This window comes from Hevea brasiliensis, chromosome 12 (assembly GCF_030052815.1).
Source record: "Hevea brasiliensis isolate MT/VB/25A 57/8 chromosome 12, ASM3005281v1, whole genome shotgun sequence".
NCBI classification, from domain to species: Eukaryota; Viridiplantae; Streptophyta; class Magnoliopsida; order Malpighiales; family Euphorbiaceae; genus Hevea; species Hevea brasiliensis.
The window spans coordinates 20,636,341-20,663,590 of NC_079504.1; the positions used below are offsets into that span (position 1 = coordinate 20,636,341).

Consider the following 27,250-nt stretch of genomic DNA (forward strand, 5'->3'; position numbering starts at 1 on the left):
ACTCCCGTGTATCCAGTCTTTATAGTCTGTTATAGGTTACTTGGGCACAGATATGTGTAATCCACTTTAAGTTTAAATAAGTACATGAAGAAAATACTAATATGGGTATAATAAAATTGAATATTTAATATATGAATAAAAAGATCCGATAAATTGTTTGCTCCCAAAGTTTCATAAATATGTAATTAATTGAAAATTTTAGTAAATTTTATATGGAATAATTATTTCAATTATTAGTTATTTTTATTTCAATTATTGTACCACTAAGCAGAAATGCTTAGCGTGATGGATTGTTTCCTCGCGTAGGTACATGAGACCACCACCAGCAGCAGCAGTAGCAGTAGAGTGCGGATAGAGAGTTGATCAGATCTGCTAGAGTGTCGGTCACCTCATCAGTCATTTTGGTAGGGTTCATGTATATTTAGGTTTTTGCATTTTGGTTATTGTATGTAAGTAAACTATGTACATTATTTTGTGAATGTAAATAAATTGTAAATTATTGTATAAAAATTTTATATGAATGTATGAAGTTTATATGAATGAAATCAAATTTATTTTCTTGAAAATTATATGAGCTATGATATGATATAATGCATGGAAATTGATATGAGCAACGAGATGGTGTATGAGAATATAAAATAGATATAAAATGTTTTTAATAGGTAACAGTGGAACCCGCCATGCACTGAATAAGATAAAAGAGACTCTGTCTGAGTCTCCATAAAAATGAAATGGAATTAAAAAAAAAAATTTACACGTAAGATAATATAATTAAATAGACATTAAATTAATATTGTACACGATAAAACATGATAGGGTACTTCGGCACCGAATGTAGCACATCTTACTCGACTACACTATAGACGGGTGAGGGGTGTTATACTTTTTTATTGATTCGATTATTAATATTTAAGAAAAACCAAACCAAACCGAATCAATTTATTGATGTGCGAAAACTATGAAAATAAGAAGTTTAATTCCCGATAAGTATACTTTTTAGAAAGTTATTTATAAGAAAGTATGGTCTGAATGTGTTTGGTTCGTATGTTAAATTCCCGAAAAGTAAAAGTGTATTAATAGAAAGTGACAATTAATATGACATAAATATCCTTACTGCAAATATTAAATTCTTATTAAATGTTTAATTCAATAAAGCATATTTTATACTACTCAAAAATTTAACTCGCATAATAATAAACAGAATATAATAAATTTTTATAAAAAATATTGTAAAAATTCTTGGATTTAATTTTGTTAATTTTTTTCTTCGGATGAATGAATATAAAAAGGAAAATAATATTATTTTATTAATTTTCAGGGGTCTAATTACATTGTAATAGAAAAAAAAAAAAAAAAAAAAAACAAGGGCAAGGTAAAGTTGGAAGGAATAAATTTTATACCCAATAACTTCAACTTTCTTGGGTCAGGCTCAGGAAGTTACTTCCTCTAGGGAGAGGAAAGTTAGCTCTTCAACTTCCCGAGGAGTTAAAAAAAATAATAGTAACCAAATAAGCAAATATTCTCACACTTTTGAAAATTTAAAGTTCCTTAGCAAAGTTATCCCCAACCCCCCAACCAAATAAGGCCTTATATTTATAACTTATCCAAATTTTTTGATGATTCTTTTTTTTAATTTTCTAGATTAATAGAAAATTACAATTTTTTATATTGAAAAAAAATAAAATGTTAATTAATATAAAATAGCATGATTCATGAAATAAAAAAAAAACTAAAAAAAAAAAAATCTTCACTAAGCAGTTAATGGAATTTCGACATGATGGGAATAAGCCAAAACTATAATTTAATACATTTTGCACTGAAAATATTTGTTCTTATAACGTGTACTTGCAAATGCTTTCATGTGCGTATCTGATATTAATTAGTACAATAATTTTGCTGATTCAAAAGATTATCAAAATTATAATAGAAAACTCTATATATTCAAACGGATCTTCTTTTATAAAATTAATTCATAATTTTTTAATATTAATATTTTATATTAATTATAGATACATATGTCTGTTTCATTAATGGAACAATGAACTATTCAATTGAATTTGAGATTTTCCCTGTATTGATCACAAACAACATTTTTATGCAGGTTGATGCGTGCATTTCTTTGCCCAGATCAATGTATGTGTTATTAATTAAAGCAATCTTATTCATAAGAGCTGTGAACTCATAGCGCCACCTCTTTTCGTTTCACAAACCAAAAATGACTTTTATTTATATAATGAACAATATCAAATTACAACCAGCTTTTAATAGAGAATTGGTTGCATAGAATAGTAAAATGTGGGCAGTAGCTACCAATGAAATACACAACAGCGTTGAATAAATAGGAGAAGATCACATCATCTTTTCCAAATGAATGCTAATTCCACTTATATGTTCTTGAAACCAACTGGCACATTTTGGATATGATCAGACATCACTAAAGATGGACTTCCTCCAGGCCAGACCTACAACACTTTTTTAGGTTTCAAATAAGAAACCTGCAAGTGAGAGGGATGGAAACTTCATAGCTAGCAGAATTAGCATCTTCAGAGCAGGGATGAGTCCACGCACCCCTAATCCACAATCTCCCCACATTCACTGCTTTATGTCTCATCTATTCCGGATACAAAAGGATGAATTAATAACATCTCAATGGTGAATCTGAACTGATGATTCTTCACTAGACATCCTTTCAAGAAATCCTTGCCATCCTTTGAAATCCAAGAAGGAATTTTAGGCAATTCATATCTATCAACCATCCTCTTGCAAGCTTTTTCAGTTGTTTCATTAGGGTTTGAACTCCAAAGTGATTTTCCAGTAAGCATCTCGAAAACCATGCATCCAAGAGCCCAAATATCAGAGGGAAATTCCTGAATATTATCAATGAGAGTCTCTGGTGCCATATACAAAGCAGTCCTTGCAATAGAACAATCAAACTTCCTCTTCTTGGTCTTCTGAACTTTCTTGGCCAATCCAAAATCCCCAATCTTGGGCACAAAGTCACCATCCCCACTAGGCACAAGCAGCACATTGTCTGGCTTCAAGTCACAATGAACATAATCATGACTGTGGATATAATCAATACCTTTAAGAATAGACCTTGTGTATCTCTTCACATCCAATTCAGGCAGCCCATAACCATCCGATCTCTATATAAGATCAGCTAGGGTTCCTCCAGAAGCGTACTCCAACAACAGATTGTAAAGCATCTTTCCATCCTTATAGTAGTTTCTTCACCATAACACTCAAGAATGTAGGGACAGTCAGGAAGATAGTTGAAAACCTGTTTCTCTTCTGAAGCGAACTTGAGGAAGAGACCTCCGCTGATTTAACAGCCATAAGTGGTGGATAAAATGATTTTCTTAATTTGGCTTTCTTCAAAAAGGCGAGATAAACAGACCCAAACCCTCCTTTGCCAAGCAACGGCCCTCTCCGCCATCTGACTCCGTGATTATCCGAGGTATCTTCTTCGATTGCCATAAGCTCTTGGGTTCAAAGCAATGTAATCTGCGATGCTTCAACGATACTTAGTTACACAAGAGAAGGGATTTTACCACCATATAACATCGACGTGAAATTAAAGCTTTATATTCCTAGTTGCCACCATTTTGAAACCTAACTTGAACTAATAACTAATTTTATGTCTTTTGATCCATAAATAACTAAATAATTAATGTTAAATTACCAAAAAAGAAATAATTATAAATAAAAATATAAAACTCAACTTTTAACTCAATTTTTTATTTTAAATTAAAAAATTATTTTACCAAAAATTTTGGTCCTATAAATTTAAAAATAAAATTTTAATCTAGTAAGCATGCCTAGCTAGTCAACATGCCACGTAAACTAACTTAGATCACCTTAACTATTAATTGGCCTATTGCTAAATTTAAAAAAGATAATAAAATTTTTTGATAAAATTAATAAAATTAAAAAATTTTGATTAAGTATGGAAAAATATTAAAGATTTTGACTTTTTTAAGTCAATTCAGCCATAACTAAAATATACTTCTTACAAGAAATTGTCAGTAAATTTTGCCATTTATTTTGTAAATGCTTAATAATAATAATAATAATAATAATAATAATAATAATAAATTTATACAAACTTTTTTAATATATAAATTAATTAAATTTAAATTAAAATAAAATTATAATAAATAAAATTGAATTTAAATTGAAATAAATTTAATGTGAAAAAAAATTATAAAAAAATAATTAATAATTAGCAAACCTGGTCTAGAAAGTTTGCAATGGAATACTTGTAATTTTAGATTGTACAATTGCATATCTAAAATTAATGATAAAAATTAATATTACAAATTAAAAACTAAAATAAAGATTAAGTATAATTAAATAACAAAATAATTATATATATATATATATATATATATATATATATATATATATATATATTCGAATAATTATTTATTTTTTTAAATTAGGCGATGTTCGTTTTATTATGTATAAAAGATTAATTCTTTTGGATTTGTGGTTGTTTCTCTTTAACAGTATCTTTTCCAAAGATGAAATTGAAATGGGCCTTACTACTACATTAAACATTTGTTAATTTAAATAATTATTTTTAATAAATAATAATTTTATAATTGTATTAAACATATTTTTATTTGTTCACAAATTTACCCTCCCATTTATTTGTGTGTATATTAGTATATCCTTGAATTCTTTCTCTTTTAAAAAATAATAATCTTTCATTTTTTAAAATTCAATGGCTTATTATTAAGAGATAATAAATATATATTTTTTAAAAAATCATTAATTAATTTGTCTCTTTCTTCCGCTTTAAATTCAGAATCTCATATTTATGGAGATAATTTTAATATTTTTTAAAGGATAGAGATAATTTTCCTTCATAATTAGTCATATAATATTTATAATAAAAACTTTATCTTAAATTTTGGCTAAAAAACAGGACATTGTTGTCTCCACCAAAATATTTCTATGATATTGTATCTTTCTATTAATTAGAAATGGAAAATTTATAATTTGGTCTCTGAGTTTTGCCTTATATTAGGCTTTAATTTTCGGACTTTGAAAAATTAATTATTTAGTCCTTAATTTTGCATTATATCATGCTTTAGTCACTATAATTTAATGTATAGAATAATTTAGTCATTTTGTTAATAGATAAAATTTTTAGAAGCATTAAAATTACTGGACTAAATTATTCTATATATTAAAATTAAAGAGACTAAATAATTCATTTCTTAAAATTCAAGTACTAATGTAACGCCCTCACCATCGGTAGTCCATACATTCTACTGCCTCGGCGACTGACGTCTGTCCGGACAGTCAGGGTGTCTGGAACTACGCCTAAATGACAGCGAGGACACATAAAATGATATAACACATGATAGGAAAATACAAGAAAAATTAAGGTAAAATAAAAGACATGAAATGAAATTAGACTAAAAGAGCCGTGTCCCGGACCCCCGAGAAACCCTACAAACAAATTTTCGGAGTTTAATTAAAAATTTACCGAGGTGTAAATGACATTAAAAATGTCAAGGAATAATTTATTTAATTGATAAAAGTGAAAATAAAAAAAAATGACAGTGTAAAATTTTAAGGAATTGCCCGATCGCTAATTCTGAAAAAGAGGGACTTTAACTCGAAGAGGGCATTTTGGTCATTTGACACTTAAAGTTGACTTTTGACCAAAAAGTCCATTAAAAATTAGTGATACAAAATTTAGAAAATCCCATAAAAGCCCCCATGAAAACATGAAATTGCATTAGTGCAATTAAGAGAAGTTAAGTGGGGCTAAATATAATTTCCAAAACCCTTGATTATTATATTAATAAATTAAAGTTAGTGGAGGGGGTATAAAATGCTAAAGTGGGCAGATTTCTCCACTCAAAAATCCCATTTTTCTCTCACTCCCTCTCCCATGCCGATTTACCCAACTCCCTCTACCTCCATTGATGCCCCACATGCAAAGCTCCTAATCTCACCATTTCTCCACCTAAAGACACAACTCCCTTCATAAAAAGTGGTCCTTACCTCATGGGAAGTATATGGGCAGCAAGAACAAGAGAATTTGGTGAAGATTTTTAAGCTTGGGAAATCCTTGGTTTAAGGTTAGTGCATAATCTCTTACTTCCCTCTCTTAATTTCTTGATTTTAAGGCTAATTGAGTTATTGTGTTAGGAAAGTTTTAGGATTTGATGGGTAATTGGGAAACCCTAATTTGGTAGCCGTGGAACTAGGGGGAAATTGTTTAATTTTTCATGAAATTGATGTTTAGAAATGTTAATTAAGCTAAGTACATGAATTAGGATAGGGTTATATGTGGGTGTTTGAAGTTAATTGTGAATTAGGGTTTGTAACCCTAAAAATTTAGAGATTTTCTTTAGGCTTGAATCTGCCCAATTTGGCAGCCCTTATTAGCTTAATTAGTGATTAAATTAGATACATAATTGGTGAATTACAATGTTGATTAAGGTGATAAAGAGTATAGGAATCAAATTGCATGTATAAGTGTTGATTTGGATACTTTATCTTAGGGCTTTGAACAATTGTGAGTAATTAAGGATACTGCCCAATTTGGCAGCCTTGAGGAGCATAGAAAATATGTAATTTCATGACTTAAATGGTGAATTATGGTGTCCATGGATATGTGGAAATGAATTAGGCATTGGTAGTTGAAATTACATACACTATTCAATTATTTCATGTACATATTATTGACCTTGACCAAATTGAATTTAGAGTTTTGAATTGCTTATTATAGACTTATGTATACTGCTGGATATTGATTGATTAAGATGAATTGATGATATTAGAAGTGTCATGAATGTATACTTGAAGTTTGGGAGATGGTAAAATAAATATTGGGAGTGTTGTTTTCTGCAGGTTGTGACAATTGTTGATAACAGTGTATAAGTTGAGTTATAAGTGACCTTGTGTGACTCCAATTGGTATGAGGCCAATTGAAGATGAAAAATGACTTAAAACACTTCAACTTTCATGCAGAAACCATGTCTCAATTCTGCCTAAAAACTGACATGAAACTTGACAAAATCCGGATATGCAATTTTAGTGAACCCAGAAATGACCAATTGAACAGTATTCACTCTTTCGGTCATATCTCACTGTAGACAGGTCCAAATGACCTAAAATTTATATCATTAGAAAGCTTAGACATAGGGCTACAACTCTTGTAAAGGACACAAAGCCCAGAAATGCCATTTACCTAACCAAATTGCTTGTCTAATTTGAAGTACCAAATCTATCCAGAATTAACACTGTCCAGAATTTGCCATATAAGGACCACTTGACCAGTCTTGGCAAAGAAGCCATAACTTGGTCCATATAACTCCAAATGCCCTGAAACCAGTGTCAAATTTTCACTAAGACATAGGTCTACAAAAATGGTATTTTGACCAAAATCCAGAAACTTAGGGAACTAGGTCAATTAACTTGATTAGATTGGTATATCAAATCTAGAAATGGTTCAAATGACCATTAATTCCAGCAAAGTGTTTTAAGGATAACTCCTACTATAAGTCTTCAAACAAAATGAGGCATACTATTCTGGAAAGCTAAGAAATAGATCTCCAATTTTGGTTTAGGCAACTTCCTCACCTTATGAATGCAAAGAGCCTAAATATTGGGTCAAAACTACTGCACTAATTGAAACCTAATTTCTATAAGACACTTGAGACTAGTTCAATAATTTGACTATAAGTAACACAACAAGACTTGAAAAATTACAATAAAAAATTCTAAGTGACCATAAGACATAGGGTAACATATCCTATGAAGAGTAGTAGACCCAAATATGGCAGCAACTTACTCAAATAAAATAGATAAAGTATAACACCAAAACTGCCTATTAAGGGAACCAAAATTCAGAATTGACTAAGTTATGGTCAATTGACCATAACTTGAGTTATACAAATCTAAATGATATGATTCAAAAAGGAAAATAAAGGCAAGACATAGAAGAACAATTTCCTTTTAGGAAATGGGGCCAAACAGTGGCCACAAACTATCCAAAGTCATATGAAAAGTGAAATTCCCAAATCTAAACCTAAAGAAAGGTTCTTGAAAAATATTATTGGCTTATCCCTACTAAGTCACTATATGCTAAATTATTTAAGATAGGTATGTGAGACCTACTTTCCCACTACACATTGACACAAAAATTCTGTTGTCACTACATTACACTAAACGAGTATATGGGACCCACCTTCCCACTACAAAATGACATGAAAAGCCTCCTAAGAAGTTACTAATGCTTAACTGCCTAAAGTAAACCTAGGCTTATTATATTGTATGGATCGATTGGTATACCAATTAGGGACTACAGATAGCAGTACTGCCTACAGGAATAATCACTGATCGACAAAGTATGTCTGACATGATTGTTCTACAGGCTATATGCCTGATCGTTGGCCATTGTGCCTAATGATATTTGTGGCTTAGAAAGCCTACCCGCTGGCCTAGTGCCTGACATGACATGTGTATACAGGCCAGACATATGACTGTCTAACCAGTATACCCCTGCGTATCCAGCACTTATAGTCTATTATAGGTTACTTGGACACTGTTATAAATAAATCAAGACTGAAAATATATGAAATGACTAGAAAAGATACTTTTAAGTTAAATTGCTTCCAAAGTGTAGAAAATTCATAAATAACTTAGAAACTACGGAACTTAGCATAGAATGATTATTTTAATTGTTCAATTACATTTCTTTTAAATTATGCACCACTAAGCTATCAGCTTAGCGCGTATGGTTTTTCCATCACGTAGGTACTGGAGACCAGGCTCACCCGACACAGCCGCCACAGCAGCAGCCACCACAGTAGCGTCTGATAGAGCTCTGACTAGATCTGCCACAATCCAGAGTCACCTCCCCAATTATTTTGTATTTTGGTAGGGCCCATGTATAGACTAGTATTTTGGTTCATTGTGTATAAACATGATGTAATTACTAGTTTGTGATGTAATAAAAATTGTAAGTTTGTATTTTGGATTGTAATTAAAGTTATGAATTTCTGCATATGAATGTCTATATGAATGAATGAAATAAATGAATCAACTTGAGATTGTATAAGCTGAAATGAGATAATATGACATGTAGAAATATGAGACATGGTATTATTTTTAACAGATAATTTGTGGAAACCGCCAGATGCCAATTAAACAGAGAGGGTTCTGCCCGGGTATCCACAGAAATAAATTGTAATAAAAAAAAAGAAAACAAAAATTCACACATTTTCTATAAGTTTAAAATTAAAAATGAACAGGATAACATAAGATATGGTGCTCCAGCACTGAATGTGGCACTCCTCGTTTGGCTACACTGGAGACGAGTGAGGGATGTCACAACTAAAGTGTAATATTAAGTATAGCCTAGGAACCAAATTGTAAATTTTCCATTAATTCACCATTTTGACAAATTGTATCAAACTGCATTATTTCCATTGGTCCATCTTTTAATGTTCAAAAATCTTATACAGAGAGGGGGGAAAAAGTTTATCATAAGAAACCAAAACATTCACTATAGAAGAGAGATAATAAAATGAAAAATAAAAAATAAATTCCATAAAATATGAGAAAATCAAAGGAAATATGATAAAATATCATAATTTATTGAAAAATAGAAGAGAGAGCATTATCACAGGTGAAAATGGCTAGTAGTAGCTTAAAAATTTTTTTTCTTAATAGATAAAATAGAAAAGTACATACAAATATATGTGATTTCATGCTTTAATATATAAGGATTCGTGGTTTAATTTTTATCAATTTGATATTTTATATTTTCTTTTGTTAGAAAATGTGATTCAAACTGTTAGTTACTATTAAATGATATTAATGTGGTGAATACATGGCTTTGACGTGACGACATATTAGTACCATATGTTTGCCAAATAAGTGACATGTGGGCGTCTGGCAAGCACTATGTTTGCCATGTGTTTCTATGCTATCGCAATTTAATAATAACTAACAGTTTGGATTTAATTTTCTAAAAGAGGAAAATGCATGATATCAAATTGGTAAAAATTAAATTACGGTCTCTCATTTGTGAAAGTGCAAAATCATATATTATTTTTTTTTTTAACTTTCCAAGATAAAAAGTAAAAAAAAAATTTGACTACTTTGATATTATTAAATCAAAACTAAATAATTTTTATAAATATCTTATTTTAGCTAAGAAACACCATTTAATTATTATAAAATTGAAGTGTATGTACTGAATATGATGTATTTTTTCCCCTAATATATACAAAATAAACATGCTTATTAGGAAGGGAAAATTTATTAATAAATTACTTCTCAAATCCTGAGGTTTATTTCTAAGGCTATATTTTTTAAATTATCATTCTATTTTACAATAATTATTTAGACAAAATTATCTTTGTTAAATTATAAATTTTTTTTAACCTTTTAAAGAGAAAGGGGGTGTTTGGTTTACCTGTTGGGTGCAGCTGATAGCTGATAGACACCCAAACAGGCAATTTATAGTGTTTGGCAAGCTTAAAAAAATAGAGTTGATAGCTGATGGGCAACTGATATGATACCCATCAGCTGCAGTTTGTATCAGCTCTATTTTTAGAGCTATTTCTCATCAGCTGATAGCTGATTTGGTTTTGTTTTTTTATTTTGACCATATTATCCTTTTTTATTTAACTTGAAAATTAATATTATTAATATTTTTATTTTTTTATTTGTAATTTTAATATTTTAATTAACGTATTTCAACTTTATTAAAATATTTTTTTATTAATAACATAAAATATAAAATATTTATTTATATTTAAAAACTTAAAATTAATTATAAAATTTTCTATTAACAATAATAATTATTTATTATTTTATCTATATTTTTAAAATTATTTAATTATCTTAAAAAATAATTATTTTCTTATTTCAATAATAAAATAAATGATATAATATAAAAGATTAATAATTATATGTTTATTTAAATAATATAATATATTAATTTAATAATTATATATTTAATTTAATAATAAAATAAATAATATAATGTAATAAATTTATAATTTTATATTTATTTAAATAATAAAATAAATTATATGATATATACCCTTATTAGTCATTTCACGTATCAACAGCAACAGCTAAACATAATTTTATCAAACACTTAACATAAAACAATTATCATCAGCTATCAGTTATTAGCTATCAGCTAACAGTAACAGTTATCAGCTAACAGCTATCAGTTGTATTCAACAGTTAAATCAATCAGGCCCTAAGAAAACTCTATTCTTTAAGAGTTGACCCTAATAGATTAACTAGACTAATAAAATTAATAGAAGAACAAAAATCTAACAATTAAATTATATTATTATCCAGTATTTTTTTTTTTGGTAACTACAGAACAGATCCAAAAACTACCCTAGACACACTCTAGAGTAGGCCACCCCGATCATATCATGCACAAGCTAAGGGAAAATCTCCGAAGAAGGATCCAAAAGTTGTTGCACCCCCAAAGGAAATGAAGCTGCAATTTTCGCCAAACCATCTGCAACACTATTACCCTCCCGATAAACCAACACTATTTTCACATCCCAATTTCACTTCAATAGTTTTTGAATAACTTGAATCAGATGTTTAAGAGAACAGCCCTCCAAATAATGAGAATGGATAGACTTCACAATAGCAACATTATCACACTCATCAATAACTCTTCACTACCCCAACTGCCAAGCCAAACACAAGCCTTCCGCAATAGCTCTAGCTTCTGCCTGCTCCACTGTCATTTTACCCAAATTCCCAACAAAACTGACTTGCCAAATTCCCTTATCATTTCTAATAATGCCACTAGCTGAGGCAATCCCATTCCTATTTATAGCACCATCAACATTAACTTACTCTAGGAAGGCTGAGTAGGTGTCCATCTAATCCAACGCGCTACCCGCCTTTGCATCTGCCTACCACTTTGAGAGATTTCCATAAAAGTACAGTTAAACAACTGCACCTTACTTAAAATAAAACTTGCTAATTCTTGCTCATCGAAGGAAAAAGATCCAAACAACACCTCATTTCTTCTCCTCCATATCAACCAACATGTAGTCCCAAACAAAGAACTCCAAGCGAACCCAGAAACATGCACATCAACAGAATTCAAATTACCCACCAACCAGGCCGAGGCAACTCTTTCTTCGAAAAAATAGAATTTAAATCAGTCATTGACAACAAAATATCCCAAGTCTTCTTCCCAACCTTACAATCATAAAGCAGATGCAAAATGGACTCAGAATGTAAACTACACAATGGACAAATAGAAGAGCTTGCCATATGTCTTCTGCTACATTCCTCATTAGTTAACAATCTCCCATGCACACTGAGCCAAAGAAAATTCCTTACCTGCTGAGGCCCTTTCCAATCCCAAACCACTCTCCAACTCTTATCAGGAACACTCTGCATTTTACCCATAAGAGACCTATACGCCCCTTTCACATCTTTAACAAAAACTCACCAATCAATTTCATAAAAGATCACATCTTTGCCAAATATCCTCCATAAATTTAGAAAAATCACTATGAGAAATCCAAGCTACCAAGAACCAAAAAGGCCTATAGCATTGAGGAACTGGCACAAAGCTACTCAACCGAACGAACAAAGGCCTATGATTTAATCTTATCATAGGCAAATGGAAAACTGAAGCTTCAGGGTACTTGAGCCATCAATTGTCATTACAAATAACTATATCAAGTAAGCTTAAGCAAAATTTGGTCTGAACTGACAAACTAAACCAAACAAAGTAATTTCAATTCAATTGATTTGGTTTTTCAATGCCATCGGTGTGGTTTGGTTATAAATTTTTTAAAATATCAATTATTCGGTTCGATTCGGTTATTTTTATAAAAAACTGACAAAAAGCCAAAACAATCAAAATTCAATATTACATCATTTTAGCCCATATATATTATGTTTTTATCTATATATATATATATATATATATATATATATATATATATATAGATAAAAACATAATCTCTCATGTCAATATCCCTTTTGTTTTGCTCTCTTCCATTCCATTTCCCATATTCTTTTCCTTTTCATACACACCTATCTAACACTCATCTTCAGGCTAACAACCTTTCGGTGACACACATCTTCAGTCAGACTCACAAATGCCTTGCCATTAGTCCCTCACCCTCATGCCCTCACTCCCTCACCTTCACGTCCTCACACTTGTGTCGTTTCGCTTCCCTCCTTCATCTCGTTTCCTTCTCGATTTCTCACTCAAGTCACTCTCCCTTTACTGTGTAGTGCTTCAATTTTAATAGGCCCTTGCTTCCCTCGTCCACCCATCTACTCTCAGCTCTTCTCTCCTTTGCATGCATCCCCCCATTTTCATGATTCAAAGACCTAATCCTGTCCTCGATAGTTGCATGTATTGGGAGAAATGGGATTGATTTTTGCCCCGATGCTTATGGGTGGGTTCCTAGGTTACGATGATGCTCGGGTAAAGTTTGGTGTTCTAGAATTTGAGTTCCTGAGATTGATGTTTGGTGTTTCATTAAGTTCTCAATTTTTTTTTCATATTTTTGTGCTATTTTGATTTCTGAAAATTTGAGATTGAGATGTAGTTGATCTAAATTTGTTCCAATGGAATTGATTGATTAAGCATTAGTTCTTGGCTGGATATTACAAGTTTGGGATGTGCTGGGTGCTAGTTAGGGGAAGAATAAAACGACAGCATTTGGTGAATTAAATATCTATACAAAATCGATAAATCAAACCAAATTAAACTGAATTCATTAGGTTTGGTTTGACTTGATTTCTCTCAGTTCGGTTTGATTTCGATTGATATTTTTCTCGAATTCAATTTTGAAAACCAATATCAATTAAACTAGAATCATAGAACGAGCTAGAAAAAAACATTACACACCCCAGACCTCTTACTTGACCCTCATATACGCGCCTCAACATTCAAAATAGCATTGAAATCACCTATAATTACCCACTCTTTACTATCTCATTATTAATACAGTTCAGAGCTTCCCAAAGAAACCTTTTCTTATTTGGAATAAGACTGGCATAAACAACTAAACCTTCCATAACAAGATGTCCACTAGATAAAATTCTTAGGTGAACAAATTGCTCATGACTAAAAACAGGCTCAACAGTCCATTCATTATTCCAAAGTAACCAAATCCCTCCAAAAAAAGCCAAAGGTAAACCCAATCCGACTAATAACTTTGTCTGGTCTCAAACCACTTACCCTCAGCTCAAGCAAAGCAACTAAAGAGAGTTTATACTTCTACAACATAAGCTTCAGAGAGTGTAAAAAAGAGGAGCTACTAGCTCCTTGACAATTCCAAATAAAAATCAATATAAGAAACTATAAGCAAAAGAAAAACAACCTCAATCCCTTAAATAAGGGTCATCGTCTTAAATAAGGGTCATCGTACTCCCTAACATCATATTCTTCATCCTCTTCGGAATCAACATCTAACTGCTCTTGATCCGAAGCCTTAACATTTGACCCACACTAGGTTTCTGGAACCAACTCTATAGTCCCTCCTTAGTTAGGCAGTCTGCCCACTATCTCCATTTCACACTCAACTAAAATAGGTCCTTCCATATCCCAACTGAACCCATGCTAATAAGGAAATTAGGAGAAGAATCCATAACACCACTCACCTTTGCAACTGAATGAAAATTTGAGTCTAAAGAAGTTTAGGTCTTGTGAAGGTTATAGGCTAAAGGATTATTGAGAGCATAAGAGGAAAAAGCCCCACTCTCAGACCTTTGCTCTTTTGATCCTGATTTTCCTTTTCAACACTCAGCCCAAGACCACACATTAATCTTCTCCATATTTGACTTAGGGTCCACCAACTTAGACTTGCCTTTTTTCCTAGCGTTTCTACCCCTACCAACATGCTTCTCACCACTAGAAACCCTCCTTCCTCATTTACCACATTAGGCAAAACCTTCCCCACAAACCCCTCATGTGAATCCATCCCATTAATCTCAGAAAGGACGTTATAGCATGAATCGAAATCCCTGTCCATGTTACTAACAAATCGTCGACCCTGTTTCTGCACCACCATCCATGGCCCAAAAAGACTCTCATCATCACCTTTCTCCACCTGAACCCCCCTTTTGCCAACCCTTTTCATCCTCCCTCTCTTCAGTACCTTTCACTGGACAACAGGAATCCTTATGGCCTACTCTTCCGCAGGAGAAACAAACATCATGCAATGATTAATACTCTACTTTTTGTGTTTCGTCATTAAGATAAAAGTGAGAAACCAATGGTTCCTTGATATTAACGCTAAATGCCATTCTAACGAGCTTCCCTCGGAGCATATCTTTAGTATTATAATCTATTTTAACAACCTCACCCAAAGCCTCACAGATAGACCTCAGCACCTTCTTCTTGTATAGATGGAGGGGAAGACCAGGAAGTCTTACCCAAACAATAGCCATACTAATCTCCGCATTACATACGTCGAACTCCGGAGACCAAGGCTGAACCACAAGATAAGCACCAAAGATAGTCTATGGACCATTCAACATGGCATGAACATAATCCTTTTCACACAAAAAATGAACCAGAAAATTATCATTTCCAAGCTCTAACACTTTTGCATTCGAAGGATTACAGAGGCTCTAGGTCTTATTACAAAGCGTACGATAGTCATCTTTCTTCCCAACAAATGGAACACCACCGACAACTACCATTGCTTGCCAGCCTCACTTGTAACTCCCCAGAGACTGTCACTACCATAGTAGATCCCTTTCTCTCAATCACTGCATCTTCATCCCCCCACCATCACTTCTGCTTCCTTCATAAGCACATCCCCTGAACATCCATTTCCCACACCATTCATAACACAATCCTAAACAAAACACTAGCAACCCCATCCAACCCAAAAGGTTCCCTATGCTTTACCTTCTTCATCGCCCAATCCTCTTCATCCTCAAAAGGCCTTTGCTCTAGAAAGGAGTTAAGAGCATCCATCAATGTATTTTGGAATCTAATACTATTATCCAGTAGTTTTTAATTGTATTTTTAAAAAGGTTATAAACTATGCTTTTGCTCTAGAGTTTCTTGGTATAAAGGTGAAATATATGAGATGCATGGAAACAGCACATGAATATCCATAATTTCTCAGGTTTGTTTTTCTTACTTTGAATGTTTGTTATTTAATTTCTTTAGTTAATTATATCATGAATTTAAATAAGGTCTTTTGCCCAATAAATCCAAAATAACTTCCAAGTTTGAAGAATTTTTATTCAAAATTCAAAAATCATTCTGGAGATTTTTAACTTTTTACACACTTGGATAGCCATGTAGCATGCTATATCACAATTTCTATTTTTTTTTCTTCAATTTGATTCATCTTTCTCTCTCTCTGCCCCTTGTTCTATCACTCTCTCTACACCTTGTTCTCTCTTTCTCTGTCTCTCCACCCTCTCTCTCTATTCTTAGCAGTCAAGTTCACTTAGTATGGAATCCCAATGCTTTTGTTTAGAAAGAAAGAGTGAGAATGAGGGAGGGAGAGGTGAAGAGAGAGAGAGAGAGAGAGAGAAAATCAAATAAAAAAATTAGATGTAAAAAGTAAAAATCCCCAAATTAGTTTTTGAATTTTGGATAAAATTTTTTCAATTTTAAAAGTTATGATTAAATTATCCAAATTTAAAAGTTTTAAATATAATTGACAATCAAAATAATTGTTTAGATTTATTTAGCTAATAGACATTTAATTAAATATATAATTTTCTTTTTGTTACAGCTTACTTTCAGAATCGAATGGATATTAAAATCTTATAAGTGTTGATTAATGATTTTAGGCCATGAAAAGAACATACATAAAAAACAGTCTGGTCAACTTTGCATGGAAACAGACTCCAAGACCAAAGTGAGAAAAATAAAAATGATCAATTGAGAGAGTACAATAGCTTTGAGCTGTTTTAATCATCTTCAATCTGAGAGATTCAATTGTGTCATCATTCATGAGTTATCATAATACATTAGTAGTGAAGAAGGTGACATTAATTGATTCCATTCTACTTTCATATGTGTGTGTATCTGTTATCAGTTAGTACAATAATAACAGAATTTTCAAAACTAGCTACTTATGGATGCCATTAAATTCTAAATAAATAGTTTCCTCCAGGTTTTAAATCGTTTATCTTTATTTATTTTCTTCTTTGATCCATTCAATAGGGATTTCCCATTAGTCCTTTTGCTCTAATCTCAACGGGAATTGAATATGAGACTTCTTGATGAAAAATTTAATCAGTTACAATAGAACACAAAACTAAACATGTTTCATCTTGAATCCCTTATGAGGACTAATGTTTTTCCCTGCATAGAACATAACCAACATTTTTTATGGAGGATGATGCATTTCTGTTCCCAGATCATTGTATGTGTATTACTAATTAAAGAAAGCTTAGCTTTGAAAAAAAAAAAATTATTCATAGGAGTATGAACACATATAATGAACAATATCAAAGCCTTTTAGTAAAAAATTGGTTACATTGAAAAGTAAAATATAGGCAGCAAGTCCCTGGCTTAGCAGCTTCTGTAGCATAAGCAACAGTGCCTTGAATAAACAGGAGGAGATCATACCAGCTTTTCAAAATCAATGCTAATTCCAAATTAAATTTGTTCTTCAGACCAACTGGCACATTTTGGATAAGATCAGACATCACTAACGATGGACCTCCTCCACGCCAAACCTGCACCACTGTTTTAGGTTTCAAATAAGAAACCTGCAAGTGAGCTGAGATGAAACTTCATAGCTAGCAGAATTAGCATCTTTATCACTTAGCAACTTGCTGCATATCATATCATATCATATCATTATAGGCTCAAATTCACTTGGTAATTAATTCTCTTGGGAAACAATATTATTGATAATTCTCACATCATCAAATAACAGGGTCAGTCATGAGCACAATACCAATATCCAGAACCATTGTTTTCCTTCCATAATTGCACAGAGGAAAACATACCCATCCTAGCTTCATTTAGACCATATTCTTTGCAGTTGCAAGAAACCACATCTTCAATTCTTTCAAACATATGCCCAAATCTTTTCAGTTCCAATTGTGCACTGCTGAAGTTGGTATCCTGTCCAAATGATATAGTCAGTAGAGATCAAAGTGTTGCTTAACTTGGAATACCACACAAGGATTAATACTGTTTTGAAGTTAAAAAGGATATCAATGTGTACCAGTAGGAATGGTGAATTATATGGTATTACATTTCTCCACCATGTGTGAAGAAACAAGTGCTAGTGAATCAAATGCAAGAACATCTTTGTCAATGATAGCAGAGATTGGAGTACTAACTTCATTGGATTCCTGATTCTTTGGATTCAGGGAAACTTCAAAACAATCCACCATTGCTCTCTTTGCACTGAAAATGTATATTCTTATAATGCACACTCGTAAATGCTTTCATGTGTGTATCTGTTGTCAATTAATAGAATAATTTTGCCGAGTCACAAAACTATCAAACTTGTGGTAGAAAACTCTATATATTCAAATGGATCTTCTTTTATAAAATTAAATCATAATTTTTTAATATCAATATTTTATATTAATTATTAGTAGCGAACATATAGCTAAATTATATGATATATTTAGTATATTAAAAAATAGTACACTAAACACTCAAGAAGATGAGACTCACACTTTTATAAGTAAAGCTGCATATACATTATACGCACATAATAATTTGTTCAATATATAAGGGGTCGATTAATTTCTTATTAGTAAAAATAAATTCTTATAAAAAAAAGTTCAATACTTAAACTTAAAAAAATATTAATTTAAACCAATATATAGATACATATGACTGTTATATAGAAATAGATCGGCCACTGTTAATTATAGATACTTTTGACTGTTTTGTTAATTAGTGCAATATTAACGGAAAAATATATCAAAACTAGCTGTTTTATGGTTGCCATTAGATTTTATAAAATTAGTTTTTCTCCATATTTAAATTGTTTATCTTTATTTATTTTCTTATTTCATTAATGGAATAATGAACTATTTAATAGGGAATATCCTTATTTTTTTTATAAGCAAAGATTTTATTAATTAAAAATAAAGAAAAAACTAATGCTTTAATAGGGAATATCTCTACTCTTTCCCAGCAGTCCTTTCACTATAATCTTAATGTCAATTGAATTTTAGATTTTCCCTGTATTGATCACAAACAACATTTTTAAGGAGGATGATGCATCCATTTCTTTGCACAGATCAATGTATGTGTTACTAATTAAAGCAATCTTATTCATAGCAGCTGTGAACTCATAGGGCCATCCCTTTTCATTTCATAAACCAAAAATAACTTTTATTTGTATAATGAACAATATCAAATTGTAACCATCTTTTAGTAGAGAATTGGTTGCACAGAATAGTAAAATGTGGGCATTAGCTACCAATGAAATAATACACAACAGCATTCAATAAACAGGAGAAGATCATATCAGCTTTTCCAAAAGAATGCTAATTCCACTTATATGTTCTTGAAACCAAATGGCACATTTTGGATAAGATCAGACATCACTAAAGATGGACCTCCTCCAGGCCAGACCTGCAGCACTTTTTTAGGTTTCAAATAAGAAACCTGCAAGTGAGCAGGGATGAAAACTTCATAGCTAGCAGAATTAGCATCTTCAGAACAGGGATGAGTCCACGCACCCTTAATCCACAATCTCCCCACATTCACTGATTTATGTGTCATCTATTCCAGATACAAAAGGATGAATTAATAGCATCTCAATGGTGAATCTGAACTGATGATTCTTCACTAGACATCCTTTCAAGAAATCCTTGCCATCCTTTGAAATCCAAGAAGGAATTTTTGGCATTTCATATCTATCAGCAATCCTTTGGCAAGCTTCTTCAGTTGTTTCATCAGGGTTCGAACCCCAAAGTGATTTCCCAGTAAACATCTCAAAAACCATGCATCCAAGAGCCCAAATATCAGAGGGAAATTCCTGAATATTATCAACGAGAGTCTCTGGTGCCATATACATAGCAGTCCCTGCAATAGAACAATCAAACTTCCTCTTCTTCGTCTTCGGAACTTTCTTGGCCAATCCAAAATCCCCAATCTTGGGCACAAGGTCACCATCCCCACTAGGCACGAGCAGCACATTGTCCGGCTTCAAGTCACAATGAACATAATCATGACTGTGGATATAATCAATACCTTTAAGAATAGACCTTGTGTATCTCTTCACATCCGATTCAGGCAGCCCACAGCCATCCGACCTCTTTATAAGATCAGCTAGGGTTCCTCCAGAAGCGTACTCCGACAACAGATTGTAAAGCATCTTTCCATCCTTACTCATAGTAGTTTCTTCACCATAACACTCAAGAATGTAGGGACAGTCAGGAAGATGGTTGAAAACCTGTTTCTCCTTCTGAAGCGAACTTGAGGAAGAGACCTCCGCTGATTTAACAGCCATAAGTGGTGGATAAAACGCTCTTCTTGATTTGGGTTTCGTCAAAAAAGCGAGATAAACAGACGCAAACACTCCTTTGCCAAGCAACGGCCCTCTCCGCCACGCAACTCCGTGATTATCCGAGCTATCTTCTTCGAGTGCCATAACCTTTCTCTTCATTGCTTGGGTTCAAAGCAATGTAATCTGCAATGCTTCAACGATACCTAGTTACACAAGAGAAGGTAGTTTACCGCCATACAACATCGACGTGAAATTAACGCTTTCTGCCGCCATTTGAAATCTAATCTAATCTAATTAATGACTACTTCTACATACTTGAGCCTTGAAAATAACTAATATTTCATAATGGAAAAATAAATAATTACAAAATCCATTTTAATAATTTCTTTTTTCATTATTTTACTAGTTTTAGAACATTTTACACTTTAATTACAAAATCCATTTTATTTTTATTCATTTATTAAAAATTAAATGAGGATAATATAATAAAATACTTAGTTAAATTAGCTTATAAATACAAGGCTTATAAGTATCAAAATGGAAAGTTATCCCTTCAACTTATTTTTTGTAGCTTATAACCTCAATTGTTGTAAACAAACATGTCAGTTTATTCATAAAAAATTCATCAAAATGGAAATTAATTTCTTTTTTAATTTTTAAATATTTAAAGTATATAATAACAATTTATTCATAAAAAATTTATATTATCCTTTATTTTTAATAAATGAATAAAAATAAAATAATGATAAAAGGAATAAAATATTTCTCAAATAGGACTCTCATCCATTCCATTTTATGCCATTGGATTAGTATTTGTTTTTAGTACAGAAACTCGGGGGTTAATAGAAGACTAATAAACCTCTCTTCTTCTTCTCTTAATACATTCAAATTAATTACTAAGAATTTACAATTAAAAAGAAGCATAATGAACAGAAAAGCTAAACATTTTTGCTAAATTAGCAATAACATTTTAATTATAGACAGAAATGCCATTATATCTTAACCTTAAAATTAATTCGGGGAAATGTGAATTTTGTTAACAAAAAGAAGCAGTAAAAAAAAAAAAAGTTTATAGTTAATGCATTTTGTTGTCTACAACAAATTAAATTCAAGAATAGTTTTAAAATCTAAAATTTGCATTTTGCTGTTGCAGAATTACGATAGATCTTGAGGTTGGATACAATTGCTCTATCCAAAATTAAATGTTTATCAATTAGTTAGCCTTTATATAATGATGAAATTACTTAAACAACGAAAAAGGAAATTACCTTCTTTACTTTATTCAAAGATTGAACATACAAAAACTATCAGAAATTCTTCATCAGGCAGCAAAGGACGAAAGGAAAGATGAACACTATAACTAGGTTATCTTACTCTGATGTCATTCCATAGTTGCTTGATGCAGCTTCTAGACATGTCCAGTTCAACAAGTTTTTCTGGTTTGAAGCTTTGTGGCATTGATTTCAAAGCGTATCCATGTCATTCAAGATGTCGTGACTCATTATGAAGGAATTTTAAGCCTTGGAAAGTTGTACATTTGTGATTTTGAGAAGTATTATTAGTTTGTCCATCTTGGAGAAGGCCTTGGTGACACTCAACTTTAACTCTTTTTGTTTAAATAAATTAAAAGTCATCCTTTCAATTGCTTCTGTTCCCTGACAATTAAAAGCTAGGGACGAGCCAAGCGCAAAATATGAAGAGCAGCTTACAAGAATTAGAAATGTTCCTTAAGTTAAATGTGCTTAAGTATGTATAATCCACTCATAATTTTTTTGTTAACACATATGTGGTTGTCCAGCTTTGAGTGTATTAGGGAGGTCTATTGGCTTGCTATAAACGATGACATTAATACTAAGTTTTTCCTGGATGTTATATAATTTTAATAAAATTTCATTTAGAAAAGAAATAAAAATAGACATCGTCATCAACCCATCAACCCATAACCTGCTGCGCTTTCCTGGCAACAAATCATGCATCTACAATCCACTACAGTCAACAATAGTTATGAGAGATTTATCAATCAGAACATGAATTCCAATACGTGCATAAAAACCAAAACATTCAAGCATATTCATTACATAACTTTATCCGTCCCTTTGAAAAAATTTGCAAGATCTAGAAATATCTTTGGTTTTAGTCTTTCCGTTAAAATATTATAGTAAATTTTTATTGAAAAATTATTATTTAATCTCTATATTTTAATGAAATTAATTATTTGATCCATGTATTTTAAAAAACACTCTATTTAAGCCCTATATTTTACTTCCGCTAAATTATTGAGTCCTTCTATTAAATTTTTCGTTATCTATACTATTCATATTACTATTTAATTTCTTTATTTTAAGAAAACTGATTAGTTGATCCCTGAATTTTGAAAAACAACACCATTTAATCATTCTATTTTAGTAAAACTAATTAATTAGTCTACGTATTTTAAAAAATATAATATTTTAAAAATTCTCTCCATATATTTACTTTAGTATTTTTATTTCATTTTGTACTGTTGTAAAATGCATTTCATGATAAGTTAAAAAGATAAGAGGATGCAACATTGTTATTTTAAAACGAGAGGCAAAATAACAACTGCTTTTGTTAATGAAAAAATCTGAAATAAGAGCAGTAAACGGTGAGTGTAATCACAAATCATATAACAGATCTAATGAATTGTTAAGGCTGTACATGAGACAGGCAAGAACAAACACACACATGCAGGGACATTTAGAGATAAGGAAAGTGAAAAAAAAAAAAAAGAAAGGTTGAGCAATAAAATGCCACACCAAAAAGCTTGATTCTCAATTAGTTCTAATGTGATTATTGAATTGTTCAGTCTTTAAAGCTTCAATGCCCCATTTCCATTCTGTTTTTTGAGATGTTAGTGATTTAGTAAGGTAGGTTAGTACGTATGCAATTAAGGATGCGCTGGTCGAGAAAACTGTAACTTATGCAAGCAATTCTTCCAACATGATGTTTGTAGTTGCATGCACGAATTACTTTTGTCAAAGGTCTGGTTTAAATCACAGATCCTCAGTTGCTTTTCAGATCTATAGCATAGTTAAAAACCAACCTTTTTCAGCCAAACTTTACTGTCATGAGCTCTTCTACTCTCATAGAAAGATACCACCACAGTTCACAGGTTAATGAGGAACTTAAAGAACAACTCACATTCTTCCATGGATTGATGAACCAGAACAGAAACAGATAGAAAACCAAGTGCTTGTGTTTTTGTTACCAATAGTCATTACAAGAGCACATCCCATTTTTAAATTGGTGAAAACGGTTTGAGTCTCTCACAATAATTTCCTTACGAAGAAGATCTGATGCCAACTTCATGAAGCTGTGACAATCTACACATATTCGGATATTCTTTATGATTTTTATTACACTTCTGTCATGATGCAGACTACCCTCATTCATCATAGCAAACACCAAAGCTAGCTTCTCACTATGATGATACAACTGCTCCTCTTTATGCTCCTCCTCTATGTCATGCAACGCCAAGCTTGTTTCCGGCGCATAGCCTCTCCCCTTTAGCTGTCCAATCAGTAAATCGAGCCTGGTGCATATAGCCTCTCTTTGAGGATGGCGTCTGCCTCCAGATGCAAACTCATGCCTTACCAATCTCAATCCAGCTTAAACCAGTTTCCTTTCTTACTCTAGAGCATTCCATTTCTCTCCTAATTACCCCAGCTTCACTGTAACTCCCTCCAGAACAATAAATGTTAGACATTTGTACATAACCTAATGAATTTCTGGGCTCCAACTCTTTCAGTTTATCTGCCACTAACTTGGCCAGTTGTGTCTCACCGTGCTTCCTACATGAGCCAAGTAGCGCACTCCAAACCACAGAATCAGGCTCCATAGGCATTTTGCTTATTAGCACCTTTGCCTCATCAACTCGGCCAACTCGGCCAAGAATATCAACCATGCATGCATAATGATCTAGTTGTGGAAAAAAACCATGTGTATCAAAAATTGAATCAAAGATTTTGATTCCTTCTTCCACCATTCCAGCATGGCTGCATGCTGAAAGGAGAGCAATTATAGTTGCAGAATCAGGATGAACATTCATTCAGAAAAGAGACGTAATGCCTCCTTAGCTTGACCATGCAGAGCATAAGCCTTCAGCATTGAGTTCCAGGAAACTAAATTACGAAATCTCATTTCATCAAAAACTTTCTGGGATAAGGAAACGGAGCCACATCTTGCATAATCATGGATCAAGGCATTTCCAAGCACGGCATCAACCCCAAACCCAGCTTTAATTACTTGTGAATGAACAGCGTAGGCATGTCTCTCAGTGCCAAGACCTGCACAAGCTTTTAACACAATTGAAAATGTATACCGATCTGGAGCTAAGCCTTCCCTATGCAGTTGACAGAAAAGGAAGAGGGCTTCTTCAGGCTGCCGTTCTGCAAATGCTGTTATAATGCCATTCCATGAAACAATATCACGAAAACACCGTCTCCAAGAAAAGCCTGTGACAATCAGAAACCTCTCCGCCAAGATCTGAATAGGCTTTCACCAACGCAGTTGCAACTTCAATTTGCAACACCAAGGCACTTTTTATACTAAGACAGTGTAACAGAAAACAACACTTAAGACCCACATGCAAACTATCACTGTAGGTTTCACTCAAGGAAGACAAGACACTGACCAGCGTGGCACGATCAAACCCAATTCCATCACTGTGCTTTTGGCTAAAAAGACTTACAGCTTTTGACCCGAGTTTCCGGAGCTGAAACCGTGCAATCAATGAATTCCAAGAAACAAGATTACGAAACTCCATTGTCTCAAACACTGTCGAAGCTTCATCTATATCTCCACTATCACTGCCACTGCGATTGTAACACCTACAATACATGGAAATAAGAGCATTTCCCACGTAAATACTAGCACCTAAACCGATTTTCAAAGCAAGCGCATGCACCTGCTTGCCATGCTCATAGTCACCACAAGTAAGCACACTTGTAAAAGCAAATTCATTCGGCCTGCAATGCATTAGCATATCAGAAAACAAACGAGAGCACTCACAGGCTTAATAAGATTCACTGATCTTTTAGTATAATGATGTTAGATCTTTCCTACTTGAAAATGATATTGATAAAAGATATAAATCTTCCAAGTAGTCACTAGTTGTTTGATTTGAAAAATAAAATAATCTCTCTAAATCTTTTATACCTAGACTGTTTTTCCAGGAATATGATGTATATGATGTACAAAGATGAGTTCAAGCTACCATGCATTAATGGAGGAACATATCGCACTACTAGACTCTCTTGGTAAAGATCTACATTTGCAAATCAAGATGTAAAATCTACAACCAAATAAAACCAATTTATTTATAATAACTAAAATCTAGACCTTCACAATATAGGGAACAACCATAAAAATTGAGAGGAAAAAATTCAAGATCTATCAAAATGAATAGATCTAGGAACAAATTTCCAATATATGTTTCAAAAAGGCACATATTTGAGAGTTATTCAAAGAAAATATATAAAAACAAAAACACAAAAACAAGAAAAGAAAGGAAAAAGAAAAGATCTAAAGGAGGGAGGGAGGGGCTATCACCAACAAGAAGTAACTTCTCCCTCAGATCTAGTTGTGAGTTAACAAAATTTATGTAGATCTCCCTCAGATCTAGTTGTGAGTTGACAGAATTTTTGTAGAGAGAGTTTTAGAGAGAGTTCTATTTATTTTTTTTTCATCTTGTGCATTTTAGCCATATTAAATTTTGTTTAATTTGCACGACACATTTTAATAATTTTACAGGTTTGAAAAATAAGTCAAGACCTACAATAATCTTTTGATAATTTTAATATTTTAAAATAGATTTATGTGGGTATTTAAATCTCTCCCCTATGAGTAGGGGAGAGAGAGAGAGAGAGAGAGAGAGAGAGAGAGAGCACATGAGTAATAGCACGTGCAAGCTACCCTTTCCACATTCTTGACAGATTGAAAGCCTCCACTTTGTTTTGCATTGAAGCCATTTTTTTTCTTTGCCCACCCTCTTGTCATGTGTTATTTTTGTTGGGATGCATCACCATCCTCCTCCCCAACCTCTAATGAACACATAGGAATCAAAATCATTCAAAACAGTGGATTGTGGAGATTAAGCTCGTCAAGTGAGTCGTGAACCCTAATTTTCCTACCAATGGGATTTCATAGATTTTGGCTATTTTCAGCTACCTCTAGGGACGATACAACATTCAAATGACTCCCCATGCATTGGGAAACATGTAGGAACAAACCTTACCTTGAATTGTTAACCAAAATATATTTTAGGGAAGAGAAGAAATTTTCCTACAAAATATTTTGGTGAAAATTTAACTAAGCTACCTATCAGCTAGCATTCAGAGATTATCACTATAATCCTTATGTTGCCAGCTTTCATTTGAGACCAATGGTGAGTAGTTTTGTCTCCGAAAAATTTTGGAGACCCTTGAACTATCTCGGTTTATATGGTTAGTTTTTTGACATTTTGTCAATCTTTTTTTTTTTTAAATTGTACTTTACTAACTAACTTTTCATGGGCTTTCTATAGGTGTTTTCATATCGTTGAAATTCCATCAACACCTAGACTATTATTTTCCCAGACATGTGGGACTTGAACACTACTGGAAATCTAGAAAATCACTATGATATTATACTTGATATGATCTTAGCTATTTGGGACATTTGGCCGCAATCGCGAAGTTTAAAATTTACATCGGTAAACCATAATGCCAATTTATAAATTTGACATAATATGTTCTTAGAATTATTGGTGCTTCAATTGCTATAAATCGGGTAGTGTTAAAGCA

General features: G+C 32.3%; 1 protein-coding gene and 2 pseudogenes across 1 annotated transcript; all 3 read right to left on the reverse strand.

The window, feature by feature from the left end:
* Nucleotides 1-2,543: 2,543 nt before the first annotated feature.
* Nucleotides 2,544-3,477, reverse strand: LOC131171129 (mitogen-activated protein kinase kinase kinase 20-like; annotated as a pseudogene).
* Nucleotides 3,478-19,419: 15,942 nt separating this feature from the next.
* LOC110668002 (mitogen-activated protein kinase kinase kinase 20-like) lies at nucleotides 19,420-20,606 on the reverse strand. The gene has a single exon (XM_021829029.2). The coding sequence runs from the start codon at nucleotides 20,604-20,606 to the stop codon at nucleotides 19,710-19,712; it is 897 nt and encodes a 298-aa protein (XP_021684721.2). The 3' UTR covers nucleotides 19,420-19,709.
* Nucleotides 20,607-23,474: 2,868 nt separating this feature from the next.
* LOC110668000 (pentatricopeptide repeat-containing protein At1g71420-like) lies at nucleotides 23,475-26,465 on the reverse strand (annotated as a pseudogene).
* Between the last annotated feature and the right edge of the window lie 785 nt (nucleotides 26,466-27,250).